The following is a 14,283-nucleotide window of genomic DNA, read 5'->3' as shown; positions in this document are numbered from 1 at the left end:
TGAAGCGTAGGACGGCATGCATCATGGTCAGGGGCGAACCAGAGTCTCGGGCAACGGACCACAAGTTATGGTGACCCTGCCCACGCTTCACTGGGGCCACCATAGAATATACTTTTCAGGGGAATCCAACATGAATGTTGTTGTACGGAAGCAAAATCCCAACATGCAGGTACTCGGCAAAGGTCGTGGCACGTACGGCAACACGAAACAAGCCACGACACGTAGCAGGGGTTACTGCTCGGTATGACCACAAATCCTTTTTCTTCTTCTTCTTTTCGTGCCGAGGCAGTGGTGATAGGACAAAGGCCAACAGTGCTAGTGTTACCATGCCCCCCCCCGTTCAACGGGATCGATCGGCACCATGTCGACCACGGCGCCCAAGCTGCCTGTGCCATCGAGGCGAATTCCTAAAACAAGCAACAAACGAACAACTTCCGAGTCTAGGCTAGGTTTGTCTTCGCGCGGGCTCTCGCTATTTAAACATTCTCAATGTTGCTGGCGGCGTTGAAGAATATGCTGTTGCGCCGGCAAAGAGCAGACAGCATGTTTCCGTACCCCGATCGAGCCGCGAGCGAGTTGTCGTCGAGTGGCACGCCAGTCGAGCTGCGATCGAGCTGTGACCAGCGGAGCTCCGATATCGACATGGAGTCGCAGAATAATCACCATCAACAACAGTGTGAGACAGTTACAGAGCCTTCAGCTCTATCAGGAGGAACCCGACAGCTACCCAAAGCGAAGGTGATGGCGCCAAAGAGACGCTGCGGGGGGTTCACGGTCAACGCGCGCGTCGTGTCGGATGCCACCATTGGCCTCTCGGACGGCTTGACGGTGCCGTTTGCGCTGACGGCCGGCCTGGCCGCGCTGGGCGACACGCGGGTGGTCATCTTTGGCGGGCTGGCCGAGTTGATAGCGGGCGCCATCTCGATGGGGCTGGGCGGTTATCTGGGGGCAAAGAGCGAGGCGTGAGTTTTCCAGTCCAGACCCCCTTTTCTAGGTCAACACCGCGCGCCTCCTATCCGGGTCGGGACTCGACGATACCCAACAATGCCCATACGGAAAGAAGACTAACGCGGAACAAAAAACCCCTATACAAAATACAGCGTCTCGTACAAAGAGGCCCGCAAGCAAGTAATGCAGCGCGTCCTCAGCGCGGCCCGAGGCGCAGCCGTGCCAACTCCAGCGCCAGCGCCAGCTTATCCGTCTACTCCAGCGGCCGAGATAGCAACGACACCGACAACAGCAACAACAGCAACAACAGCAACACTAGCAACATCAACGCCCCACAGCACCCCGTCTCCGGCAGCAGCCGCGCTCGCATCCGAGATCCGCGCCGTCTTCGCCCCGTTCGCCCTGCCCCCGCCCACCCTCGCCGCCGTGACTTCCCACATCGCGTCGGCGCACCCGGACGCGCTCACCGACTTCCTGCTGCGCTTCCCGGCAGCAACCACCAGTGCCGGCAGCAGCAGCAGCCCAGCCTCGCGGGGAGCGATGGCGTCGGCGCTGACCATCGCAGCAGCGTATTTCCTCGGCGGCCTAGTCCCGCTGCTGCCGTACCTGTGCGTGCCGTCGCCGTCATCCTCCTCTGGTAGCGACAGCCAGCAGCAGCAGCAGCAGCAGCAGCAGAACCTCGCGACGGCGCTGCATGCTAGTATCGCCGTCATGGGCGCGGCGCTGTTCGCGTTCGGCTACGCCAAGACGGCCGTTGTAGTCGGGTGGCAGCGCGGCGAGCGCCGCGTGCGCCGGGCCCTGCGCGGCGCCGCCGAGATGGTCTTCGTGGGCGCGGCGGCGGCGGCGGCGGCCATGGGCCTGGTCAAGGGGTTTGATTCTTTGCTTGGGAATGGGAGTGGAGGGGCGGGGCATGGGTGAGTTGGGAAAAGAAAGGGGAAGCGGTGGTTTGGTTTGTTTGTTTTGGGTGGGAGTGGGAGTGGGAGTGGGAAAAGGGGGGAACTGTTAGAGAAATATTGATAAACGAGGTTTAGCTTGCTTGTTGAGACAAGAAGAATTTTGAATAAGACTCGGGAAAAAGAATCATATTGTACAAACTGTCATGTTGTGAGATAGGAAGTGACGGTGTACGACATTTTAATCCAGAGTCCAAGGTGATTGGAAACCCTCTCCCTTCATTCGGACCGAGCATGTTTAGATGACCTTGGTTGAGCCCTCCTTGGCCAATTGCTGGCGCCGCTACGGTCAGAATTATAACACAGGCTATTGCAGACATTGGATGCATACCCCGTACTGTGCATACAGAGCTGGGCACCAAGAGCCAAGACAGTAAACACCACTGGCCTGTTCTGAATCTCGGTGTGTTTTATTTCTTAGATTATCAAGTCGGGACGGTTGATAGTTTCATCTGTGCAAAAACCACCGCCGTCTTATTAGTGATCCCGTTGTTGTTTCAACCCGGTCAAGTTGGGGTAAGGCATTGTAACTCCGGACCCAGCCCGATCTGCTGTGACTGCGATTACACACGTGCAGTAAGCTTGGAAGAATACCTCATGCAATGATGTCAGAAGGTGAGCTCACTTTTATGTCTCTCTCGTGAGCTGATAATTTTCTAGGCATTTATGTAATAATGCATACAAGACCGCGCAGGTGGCACAACTCCGGAAGCAAAGCCGCCCCAATCGTACACGTTAACGCAAACCCAAGGCTTGGCCGCAAACCTAGGCCCTAGCCCCCGAATCCGATGCCGGCCCGGGCACCAGAAAAGAAGCGGAGAAGAGTGAATGGAATGAACAGGGAGGGGAATAAAACGCCCAACGTCAGGTTCTTCGCCGAATCCCTCGCACGACTGGATTCCATCGATTATTCAGCTGTTGCCAATAATCGCATCACAAATTTCTTTCTTTTTTTTCACCCTCTAAAAGAAATGTGGAGCTACATTTTCTCTAGCTCTCCTCCGGCCCGTTCCGGCAGCAGTTCGGTCGCTCCTTCGCGTTTTCGCATCGCTCTTCGGGGGAAAAAGAAGGATCCGGAAAATACTCGTAATAGTTACAGGGGTTCTTTGTTTGGGGGGTTGTGATGGTTGGCGTACTGTACGTACGTACGTACGTACTACTACCCAACCTAGTATCCGTAGGTAGCTCACCTTCTGGCCCTCTCTCTGCTGTCTCCGAGCTTGTCGCCGAAAGGGAAAGGGAAAAAAAAAGAAAAAAAAGAGGGTCAACTTAGCTCCGAACCGCACAACTCTTCGTAACGCCGACTGAGTTGCGATGAGATCATCGGTTTGTTTGTTCGTTGAATGCAAACCCGTCCTCTGTTGGCAGTTGTCCCTTGTCAGCGACGACCCCGTCTCGGCTCGGACAAAAAGTGTGAGTACTTAAGAGTTGGTTTCGTTACCAAGAATAACAAACCAACCTTTCCGTGGCTCGGTAACACGAGGAGAGACTCTTGGAAGTGGTAGCTTTGCTATCTCGTACATCTCTGTACACATTGTATTGGGACTGTACGTCAACGGCACATATGATGTGTTCCATACCCACATGCCTAAGAGGCAATGAGGTTCATCAGGTATTGACTCGGCGGCGCGGACTAATCCACCAAGTTGCCTCCTCGCACTCCGTGACGGGAATAAAACTTGATTCTGTGTTAGCTACACGGGATCTACCAAGTACAGTAGTTATTAGAGAGAGAAAAAAGATAGGCCATTCAAACACAAAATCCGAGCGTCGACGTGTGTGGGTTCGGATCCTAGCAGGCGAGCCAATAACGGGTACTGGGTTCCAGAACCTTTTTGCTGTGTGTACTGTGTAAGATGCACACACATGACAACTAACAACTAAGTTAGTAGCAGCAACTCTTCCCAACTAGGCTACGGCGCAGGCTCAGTCAGTACCCCATGCTCGCCGCTGCCGCTTGTTCCTTGCACACCACGCGCGCGCCATGCCGGGGGGGCGGCGGAGCGCGGTCGGAGATAGAACCGAGCCAAGAAAAACACGAAGGCCGGGGTGTCGCCGGGGGTGGGTGAAAGGTGGGTTGGCTAGATGCGGGCAGCAACAAGGATCGATCCAAGAACGCCAATAAAAGATTGGCACTATCCCCGCGTTCCTGTTTGCATTAGCTCTAGCCTTCTTGGTGAATGTCCATGGCTAAAGGAAGACAAGAGTTGAAAAGGCGGCGGCACCCCCTCACCGTTATTTGACGACGACATCAGGTGAATCTCACCGGCACCTGACCTGACTTCCAGTTGTAAAGTTAGCAAACAAAAAAAACACAACCCCATCTACAATTGGACGGGGGCCACAAGCCTTTTCTCTTCCTCTCACACTCTCACAGACACGCACCCTGTATCTGGCCTGCTCAGAGGTGTACCATACCTGTGTGCAGCCAGCCAAGGCTTTTCCCCCCTTTGGCCCATGAAATGGCGTACTACGGCGCGGAGAAGGAAGAAGCGATGGAGCAGCCGCCTCGGGCAGACCGGAGCTCGTACGGCTCGGACCTCGAAAAGGAGGAAGTGCTGTCCAAGAGCAGCAGCAGAAAAGAGGCCGGGGGGTCGAGCAGCGAGAGCGGCGTCGTGGGCTTCGAGCCCATCAACACGGCGCCGCTGAGCCGGAAGCCGAGTTGGGAGACGACGGCGGGGAACAGCCTCAGCCGGGAGCGGTCAAACAACGGCTGGGGCGTCGACGACTTGGACGTTGACGGGCTCGACGAGGAGGCTGGTGGCGGCAATGCCCAGTCGTCTTCGTCTGGTGCTGCAGCAGCAACAGATGCTACTTCTTCCAAGCCGCCTGCAATGGGGGGAGCCGATCCGTTTGAGGTCGGATGGGAAGGCGGCGACAGCGACCCGGCGAACCCCCGCAGCATGCCGACGTGGCGCAAGTGGACGATAATAGGGGTGACCAGCTTTGGGTCGTTCTGCGTGACCAACGCGTCGGCAATCTACACGGCATCGTACGGGCAGATGAACGCCGAGTTTGGCAGCTCGCGCATCGTGGCCACGCTGGGCCTGAGCATGTTCGTCCTGGGCATCGCCCTGGGTCCCTTCTGGAGCCCCCTAGCCGAGTTCTACGGCCGTCGGCCCATATACCTCTGCTCGTTCGCCTCCTTCATGCTCTTCATTATCGGCTCGGCGGTTGCCCAGAACATCCAGACTATGATAACGGTTCGATTCTTTCAGGGCCTCTCTGGGAGTGCCTTCCTCTCCGTATCGGGCGGGACCGTGGGCGACCTCTTCACTCGGGACACGATGCTGGCTCCCATGACTATTTTCGCGTTAGCACCCTTCATTGGCCCGTCGCTGGGACCGCTGTTTGGCGGTCTCATCAACACGTACACTAGCTGGAGGTGGACTCACTACGTGCTGCTCATCTGGAGCTTTACGCTGCTGGTGTGCATTGCCCTCTTCGTCCCAGAGACATACCGTGAGTTGCTGTTTTTCATTTCTTTTCTCTCTCTGTTATCTCCCCCCCCCCCCCCCCCCCCTTTTCCACGACGAAATTCGGATGTTAAGGGGTGGTAGCTGACTTTCACACGCCGGTCGTGGCACTATACAGATCCTGTCTTGCTTCAGCGAAAGGCGGAAAAGCTGCGTAGGGAGACGGGGGACGATAGGTGGCGGGCGCCTATCGAGAAGACGACGCGGTCCATGACGAAAACCCTGGGATACGCATTACTGCGACCGTTCCAGATTCTCATAATGGAGCCCATGTGCCTCATCCTCGATGTGTATTCTGCTGTCTTGCTCGGCATGCTCTACCTGTTCTTCGGAGCCTTCCCCCTCGTCTTCACCAACAACTACGGCTTCAACCTCTGGCAAGTGGGCTTGAGCTTCATGGGCCTGCTGGTTGCAATGATCCTGGCCGTGCTGAGCACCCCCATCTGGCGCAGGGTGCGCGAGCTTCTGGTCGAGAAGCGGCGAAAAGAAACTGGTGTGGCCAAGAGCGAGCCCGAGGATCAGCTCCCGCCCCTGATATTTGGCGCTCCGTTGATTACCGGGGGACTCTTCTGGTTTGGGTTTACCACGTACCCGCATATACACTGGATCGTGCCCATTATCGGCTCCGGCTTTTTTGGCCTCGGGTAAGTGCTACATCTTTCCCCAACCTGTCCGTCTATGCATGATACGAGGGACGGGAGAGAGATTTCCGGGTGCCGATCGCTGTGGCGTCGACGTAGCTTTGATCTCGGCCGAGGTTGGAGCAGGTCGGCTGCCACCATAGACACACACACACACACACTCTCTCTCTCTCTCTCTCTCTCTCTCCCTATGCCTCCCCACCCCAAAATGTTAATAATCCTGAGCCCCCACCGGTGGACTCGACAGAGGCACAGCAAAAAAAAGAAAAGAAAAAACTGGGGGAAAAGGGGTCGTCCATGACTTGCTTTACTTCAACGGCGCCAGCCGTAAAGTGGCAGACAGGCACCCGCTGGCAGCTTTAGCAAGCGCCGGGACTCTCTCCCAGAATATTTCCTTTCCGTCATGACTTGGCCGAGCCCTTCGGAGCGCCGTCCTGGCCTAGTTCTCTGTAACCTCGCATCACCAGTTCTCCTCTGCAGGGGTCATGCCAGCTTGCCTTTTACGTACTGACTTGGGGTCTCGCCAGTACCATGCTCGCCTTCTCAGCGATATTTACCTTTCTGGTGAGTGCAACACCCCAGAGTTCTTTCCCAGTATGGGGCGCGTCTCAGGGCGCACATAGACAGGATGCAACCCAAGCCCCTCCCCCTCCCCCAGACTGGAGCAATTGTATTGGACAAAATGCGAGGTCAGGTCAGGATGCTGATACGAGTGGATGGCGGTTGTGTAGGTCGACGCGTACCCGCGATACGCAGCGAGTGCCCTAGCCGGGAATGCTCTTGTGCGATGTTCATTTGCAGGTATGTGGGTTGTTGTTGTTGTTGTTGTGCCTCGGTGGCACTGATGTCTGCTGTCTCCTCAGCTGAGTCTTCCCGTGACGTCTATGTCTCTGGCCTGGCCTGACCTGGCCTGGTCTGGAGTTCTGGGCTATATTCTGACGCTGGCACTGATACTGACGCTCACCTCCGTGTAGCCGCCTTTCCACTGTTTGGAATCCAGATGTATGAGAAGCTTGGGTACCAGTGGGCTACCGGGCTTCTAGCCTTTATCACCCTCGCCCTGATGCCGTTCCCCTACATCTTCTTCTGCTACGGGAAGAGGATACGGGCCAGGAGCAGGTTTGCGACAACCTCATAGCGGGAGTGGGGGGGTTGAGACGTGGAGAGAAAAGGGAGCTTCCGTCCCGTCTGAGACAAACGCTTCAAGCCATTGAGCTAAAGAAGGGGCAACGGCATCTACAGCACGCTACAGCAACGAAATTACTTCCGACGACTGTGCTACATGTGAATTTGCATGCGGCGAACCCCAAGCCAGCTGGCCCCCAAGGAAGGCTGCAAGGAGGGGCTGGCGTGGAGAAGGAAAGCAGCCGAAGGAAAAAAAGAAAGAAAGTACACGCCGTCGTCTCGTTGACGTCTGATTTCTTCCTCATCCTCGTCCTAATTCTCGCCCTCGCCCGTGCCTTCGCCTTTTGGGGCTGTTCGGGAGGAAAGGGAAACTTGAGACAGTCAATAGGGGGAATGTGGATGGCACTACGTCGACTTCGTTGCCTGGCTTGTGGTGGAGCGGGGAGTATATGTTGTGCATCTGCTCAGGAGAAGGGGCGCTGCCACTAGCTTGGCGAGTTGGCAAGCCACTCGGCTTGCCTACACAAAGCCCGGCTCGAGTCACGACGAGATGCAGTCCACCTCTTTAGGATGGGGACCAGAGCCGGAGATCTATGGTTGCATTAGTGCCCAAGTAAACATGCTGGCCATGCCCCCCCTGAGCGAAATGGATGGGATGGCTTCCGCTTGAGGACACGCACGACAAGGGTGAGAGACGGGGGCAAGCTGAGATCTGGGCTCGATCTAGAATTGCAACATCGCTAGGGAGATGTGGCCGACTCCGGACATTTTAATCCTGTATTGTTCGTTCTGCCACACTGCACTAGCCAACGGTCCAAGCGGCTAGCCAAGGTGAAGCAGGGCAAAATGTGACATGGGTAGAGAACGGGGGGGCGACAGTCTGGCGAGTGGGGGGTGGAGGAATAGTCGTGATGATTCCTGTCTGAGGCGCTGCGCCTTGTCGGGCCTCGTCTTCCAGGCCGTCCTAGCTAGCGGTCAACGTTTCCATGGGCATGCCAGCCTGCCATGATTGGCGTAGCGGGCCGCGGTGCTGAGCTGCACGTCTCAATCTCTTGGCAGTGAGTGCTGGGCAAGCTGGAGGAACTTTGGCCTGGGGAGCTCGGGAGAGCTTCGTACCTTTCCACATACATACAAACATATATGCAGACCCCTGTGCTGCTAGCGCTGCGTGCAGGACGCAGACTAGCTTGACAACCTCATAGGTTGGGTAGTTATATGTCCTGTATGTGCATACTTGCCTACAACACAATAGGGAGACACTGTGGGTAAGAGTTGAGTTGTATCCAGATCCAGAGTACATACAATCCAGCCCCGGCTTGTTTGCTTTGCGGTTGGTTGTGGCGATAGGGACCATAGCCGAAATTAATATTAAGAAGCAGTATCCAGCAATATTTCATTGACAGCTTGTTATTTTAAGAACATGTGTCGTCGTTTAATGGAGATCGAAATTTTGAAACGGCTACGGCAAAGGAAAATCGAGTATTGCTTCTGCGGAATGCGTTGTATGTGTGTACAAGTATCCGCACGTGCAATAAACACACAAAATACATACACATACGTACCTGGGCTGGCGACAAGGAAATGATATCCACAGATCTGTCCAAGGATTTGGCACACTCAAGACAGACATGTCTGGGATGAGAACAAAGGACGTTTGTGTCTCGCAGGTTGGCCTGCCGCGGGAGCCGCTAACCATAGGGGGGCGAAGGCCACAGGAAGCGTGCGGTCCGTACTCTGACCTGAGGTGGTCACTGGTCAGGTTAATAATTGTGGGCGTCTATCCCCCGTGGTGTGTGTGGTGACGGATCGGGCTTTCGCCATCTGGGAAAGTCGTTTTCTTTTGGCGCGTTTCGAGGAGGGCAGACAGCCTCTTGAGGGACTCGCTGGGCCGCTGGACGAGGGCTAGCTCGACAGGCCATGCGCAGTGGAGATGAGAAGTGTGGACTGTGGATGTCCAAGAAACGATGGTGTCTGGTCCGATCGAAGCTGATCTCCGGGCGCCACATGGGCCCGCCCGTTAATCGCGAGGCGGTTTCATTTTACACTTCCTTTTTTTTTTTCTTTCAGCCATCAGAGTCTATTGATCCTTCCTCCGCCCTACTAAGATTGATGACGTTTCATTTGATAGCATCCAAGCGTCAGTAAGGCGCGGACTTCTCTTTGCTTCTGCGGCACTGACACGCGAGGTTCTTCTGTGCCTTCGGCTGATAAAGGAATTTTTTTACTCGGGAGTCGGGACCTGCCCGCCCTGTGACCACATTAGTTTCTGGTTCGTTGTACAAATTGAACCGCGGCGGTTCGGTTGCGGACCGGGTGCAGCGGCTTCAATTTGCGGACAGACTCCTGTGTGCCCTAAGCTAGCACTGTGTAGAATCACCAGCACCGGGGCATGTATCCATACGTGTAAAGCTGCTCAACCCACAGTAGGCAAGGTAGTGCGAAGGCGCTGCAGTGTGTGCATAGGTTGGATGGAAGCTCTGTCGGGTATGTACCGTCTTGGGGCCCCAGATACTTGGCGGCGCGAGGGGGGCTCTGCGCCCAGCTTCGGGGATCAAAGGCGGCGTACTCGTGGGGATCGCAGGTACCCAGAACCTGGACCCGAGCCGCATGCTGGAATCGGCAAAAAAGACTGCAGTCCCGTCAATGGGGATCTTGAAAATCTGTGTTCCGTGTGTTTGTGTCGCCCGCGCAGCTAATAAGGTAGGAGAAAAAAACCCCGCAGCTAGTGGGGAGTGTACTCTACTCCACTTGCATCCTACCCGAGGTCCCTCCTTCTAGGTAAACCCAATGCCCCTGCCAATCCATCCATTCAATCGCAGCGCCCGCCAATCCGACACCGAATTGCACATACCTGCCCACATGCTGCTGTTGCTACGGCAAGAGCCACTCGAGAGCCACTGCCAGTGAGGTGCACCGGTGCCTCTGTCTCAGCCTGCTGCTGCCCCGAGCGCTGAAGTGTCTCTCTAGGTTGGCACTGGTGTGGTCCTGCCCCATCCACCCCCCCCGCCTCACGCCGACCAAGTCAAACAAACCCCCACTGATAGGGAAGGAACCAAAGGGCACGAGAGGCAACACCGAGTAGCCAGCTTGGGGTCTTGGGATTAGAGAAGGGGACTTGACGCCAACACACCGTGTCTCAGGAGACCACCTTCTCTAGTCTGGTGCGGTACGGTACGGTAAAGTACAGTACGGCGCTGTGCTGTGCTGTCATGCCACTGGGATACCTTGGATACCTACTCAGTACTCACAGGCGCGCCTCCTCATGTTCGGGAACCGCAGTAGCCCTCAGCCTGAGACGCTCGACCCCCGCCTCTCCCGCCCCTCCCGCCTCGGCCTCGGCCTCAACGACCGCTCCCCAACCCCCCGTCACCTGCATTGGGACTCGATAGCGTCGGCGGCGGCGACGGCGTCCAGCGCCACACGTTTTGGACGGCCAGCGCGGGCCGACCAAGACCCTTGCGAGCCCTACACGCACCTACCAATACCTTATTTGCAAGAGGGCTGCTGGGTACAGAGGCGGCAGAGGGACTAAGAACCTGGAGGGTACTGTCCGTACATACGGAGTACATACATACCTCGGTGTACCTACCTTGCAACCTACCTAGGGCGGGGCAGCGACGATAGGAGCCACACGCCGGCCACGGCGGGCGAGCTACCACGCGTCGCGACCCTTTTGGAACCGTCCCAGATCTGCGCCGACACGCTCAACCCGGTTTACCCAGCAAGGGAACCTGGCTGCGAAGGAGGCGCCAAGTCCCCGCTGGCATCAAGTAACGGCTACTTGCAGCTGGGCTGCTGGATGCCCTCCTATCACCTCCGTCATACCCCCTCCTTTCGAGCCTGCCTAGTCCGCACCTCCTCCCAGGAAAAAAGAACTGCTTCGAGGAGCTGTCTCCGGAACTCGCAGACAAACATACAGAGCAAGAGAGAGACGGCAGAGCGAGGTGCTTTATCCGCTCCCGCATGACCCCTCTTGCGCTCTGGAACATCCCCCCCGCCGTCGGCCACCAGCTCTTGTTGCTCCGGCCAGTGCGCCCGCGTGTCGCACAGGGACGCCTCTGCCCCCCGGGTCCTAGCCCATTGGCGGGCCTGCCAGAGGGACCGCTGAAATACGAGACATCGCGTCGTCGCTGTGTATCCGGCCTCGTCAGCTGGGGCGCCCAGTTGGCTGTCGAGGATCAACACACCCCATCGTGAATTACGGAAGCCCACAGTCCCTGAGCCATCCATACCCACTTCTGGCCTCGCGCGCCTCTACCTGCCGCCGCTCCGTTGCCGCTCACCGCGCTTTAATTAGAGAGACTTCTGGGGTTTGCCACACTTTCAGCACATACCACTCCGCGCGCCCAACACAGCGCAGCACATTGACAAGACCCTGACCTGGTAACAGGAGTGCCGCGCCGCGCCGCGCTAATCTCTCCTTGGGTGGTCTCACTGCTGCTTGCCTGTAGGGTTACCTGCAGGAGGAGGTCGAGGAAGAGGACGAGGAGTAGGAAGACGAGGCTTTGACCATCGTCTCTTCTGACCCCCAACCGAACAGGAGAGAGACGCCTACCTGCCTGCCGGCTGCTATTGCGCAAGAGCTGGAGTGTGTGCGGGCCTGTACCACCGTGACATTCTACTCCAACCTGGTCTTGTATAAATCTCAGTCATAATGCCAGAAGACAGCACGGCCGCAGAGGCAGATGTCTCTGCTGCCATGTCCGACAGCGACAACGAGTACGACGATCTAGAGGCGCCCATTAAAGACGAGGACGACAGGATGGTTGATCAGAACACCTCCCCAGATGGCGTTGACCCAAACGGCGAGCCAAAGAAGAAGTATGACCCCAAGGATCCCAATCGTCCACGGAGGAAAAAGGCCCGGAGAGCTTGCTTTGCCTGCCAACGTGCTCATTTGACCTGTGGTAAGCTCTATTGTTGTCTCCTTCTGTCTCTCCCTGTTACTTTTCTCTCTCCTCTCTGTCATCTTCCTCTCTCCATCTCCCCTTATTCTCAACAACACCGTGTTTCTCTCCATCTAGCTATGCTTGAAAATGAGCACAACATATTACTTCCAAACTCTCGTCGCCGCAGTTGACGTGTTGACCTCACATCCCACACACCCTCTTTGACGAGACCAGTGACCTTGTTTGGCTAATGATTGTGCTCTAGGGGATGAGAGGCCATGCCAACGGTGTATCAAGCGCGGGCTTGCTGATGCCTGCCAAGATGGCGTTCGCAAGAAGGCCAAGTATCTTCATGACGCACCGGCTGAGGCATTGAGACCTGTGCTCGGGCCAAGTTATAATCCTACCCCGGTAACAACTAGGTCGAATGGCAACCGACATACGTCAAACTCGGGCTCAGAAGCCTCATCTACTGTCGGCACCTTCTTCTCGCAGTCAAACGCCTCCTCGTTTCCAGTGTACTCGACCTCGCAAGCGCCCATGACCACCTTACCAGAAAGCATGGCGTTTGGGAGCCAGCAGTCTCCCGTGTCCCCATCATTTCCCACGCCGGGAAATCCCCAGATTGGCGGCATGTCCGTCCCCCAAGTCTCTAGTCCAATGCCAAATTTCACCGCGGCGCTCTTCGACCCGAGCAACCCTGCTTTGTTTAACTTCAACTTGGAAGGACTTAACTTTGGCAGCCAATACGGGGCCATGGAGTTTGGCATGCTCGGGCATATGTCCTCGGGCGCTGCTGAGACACCTCCCCGCGATCCTTTGGCGCAACAGGGTGGGGATGTTAACTTTGGCTCAGCCGGCGTCTTTGGAAACGGCATGAACCAGTTTGACAAGGTGTATGAAGGCGGCATAATTGGTGACTTTCTTGGTCTAGATACAAGTGCAAACGGCCTGTACTCGCAAGGCAATCTGCAACACGGTCTTCCACATGCCTACGCCATTGCGGCGGGACCAACCAGTCTCCAGAGCCCTAGCACCGAGAACAACAGCCCACAGCCGACAAATTTTGGCTTCGAAAGCTCGCCCACAATGCCTAACTACTCACCGGCGCCTGGGACCGCTGCCCAGACGGTGACCCAGCAACGACCAAGGCCGAAGACGTCAGCGTCTTTGGCGAAGCTCGGGGCGCAGTCACATTTGGGGAGGCGGCAACGCGACCCCTCATACATATACGAGATGGTCAAAGAACCGTTTCCATATGTGGGTAGTTTTCACAAACTCATCACCCTGCTCCAGAACCGGTTCTCGGCCGGCTCGACGCTGCGTATCGCAAAGGCGCTGTCGAGCGTGCGGTTAGCCTTCATGTCATGTACACGGACACTGAACCGTCAAGACTTAGTCTTCATGGAGAAGACGTTCCAGCGAGCCCTTTTCGAGTACGATGAGTTCATGCACCAAACACCAGGGCCCACCATTGCCTGCCGACGGAGTGGCGAGGTGGTAGGTGTGAACAAGGAGTTCACGGCGCTCTCGGGCTGGACCAAGGACGTGCTGTTGGGGAAGGAGCCTAACCTCAACGTGAACCTAGGAACCATCAACAGCTCCTCTAGTTCTTCAACAGCTCGAGGGAAAGCGGGTCTGACAACACCTCTCCTGAAGAGCATGAACGAGCAAACCGCTGCCAAGACAGCCGAGGGGCAGTTACAGCCCGTGTTTATTGCTGAGATTATGGACGAAGAGAGCGTTATCGGGTTCTTCGAGGACTTTGCTCAGCTGGCTTTCAACGACAGCCGTGGTAGAGTCATGAGGAAGTGTCGGCTTCTCAAATACAGACCTCCGGGTACCACGGAAGGCGGGGTGCAAGAAGAAAGCCCACCCAAGGATTCTCGGAACACTAGCAGTATTCTGAGCAACCGCGTGGCTAAAATTGACGGCGAGCACGGCATCTCGAAGCTCGAAAGGGACGGCAAACTTGAGTGCTGCTACACGTGGTCGATCAAGAGGGACACGTTCGACATCCCCATGTTGATTGTGATGAATGTAAGTTTTCTTTTTCTTTGTATGTACTGGATGACGAACTTTGAGGCTGACGCATTTTCGGCAGTTCCTTCCGTGTTTTTATTTGAACCACAACCAGCTTGCGGTCTAGCTGCTCTTATTGGGGTTTCGGGGTAGGAAAAATTATGGCTGAGATATCCAAATTCGTTGGCAGTTTCTTTCATGTTGTTGGATAGTAAGCACATGGCATCGG

The 14,283-nt window shown here is 56.1% G+C and overlaps 4 protein-coding genes across 4 annotated transcripts; all 4 read left to right on the top strand.

Annotated features, from left to right (window-relative positions):
* Positions 1–368: 368 nt before the first annotated feature.
* On the top strand, positions 369–1,164 carry B0T26DRAFT_420151 (VIT family-domain-containing protein). The gene has a single exon (XM_060434906.1). It carries the CDS (start codon positions 490–492, stop codon positions 964–966), a length of 477 nt encoding a protein of 158 aa, XP_060293036.1. The 5' UTR covers positions 369–489; the 3' UTR covers positions 967–1,164.
* A 190-nt stretch (positions 1,165–1,354) lies between these two features.
* On the top strand, positions 1,355–1,920 carry B0T26DRAFT_420385 (Ccc1 family). The gene has a single exon (XM_060434908.1). It carries the CDS (start codon positions 1,489–1,491, stop codon positions 1,864–1,866), a length of 378 nt encoding a protein of 125 aa, XP_060293035.1. The 5' UTR covers positions 1,355–1,488; the 3' UTR covers positions 1,867–1,920.
* Positions 1,921–4,396: 2,476 nt separating this feature from the next.
* On the top strand, positions 4,397–7,156 carry B0T26DRAFT_654025 (major facilitator superfamily domain-containing protein; the record flags this gene model as incomplete). Its single annotated transcript, XM_060438509.1, has 6 exons — positions 4,397–4,691; positions 4,746–5,363; positions 5,496–6,021; positions 6,546–6,582; positions 6,750–6,819; positions 6,993–7,156. The coding sequence occupies 6 exons, from the start codon at positions 4,397–4,399 to the stop codon at positions 7,154–7,156; spliced, it is 1,710 nt and encodes a 569-aa protein (XP_060293034.1).
* A 4,641-nt stretch (positions 7,157–11,797) lies between these two features.
* B0T26DRAFT_652546 (transcription activator of gluconeogenesis) lies at positions 11,798–14,181 on the top strand (the record flags this gene model as incomplete). The annotated part of the gene is made up of 3 exons (XM_060438378.1): positions 11,798–12,050; positions 12,298–14,072; positions 14,137–14,181. The coding sequence occupies 3 exons, from the start codon at positions 11,798–11,800 to the stop codon at positions 14,179–14,181; spliced, it is 2,073 nt and encodes a 690-aa protein (XP_060293033.1).
* Positions 14,182–14,283: the final 102 nt, after the last annotated feature.

Source organism: Lasiosphaeria miniovina (assembly GCF_030549165.1).
Source record: "Lasiosphaeria miniovina strain SMH2392-1A chromosome Unknown B0T26scaffold_6, whole genome shotgun sequence".
Taxonomy (NCBI): domain Eukaryota; kingdom Fungi; phylum Ascomycota; class Sordariomycetes; order Sordariales; family Lasiosphaeriaceae; genus Lasiosphaeria; species Lasiosphaeria miniovina.
Note: the sequence above shows the minus strand (reverse complement) of the source record. Positions and strands in the feature narration are given on the sequence as shown.

Bases quoted from the DNA above. Each gene is read 5' to 3' on its own strand.
- B0T26DRAFT_420385 (XM_060434908.1), top strand. From the start codon at position 1,489: ATGGCGTCGGCGCTGACCATCGCAGCAGCGTATTTCCTCGGCGGCCTA.
- B0T26DRAFT_420151 (XM_060434906.1), top strand. From the start codon at position 490: ATGTTGCTGGCGGCGTTGAAGAATATGCTGTTGCGCCGGCAAAGAGCA.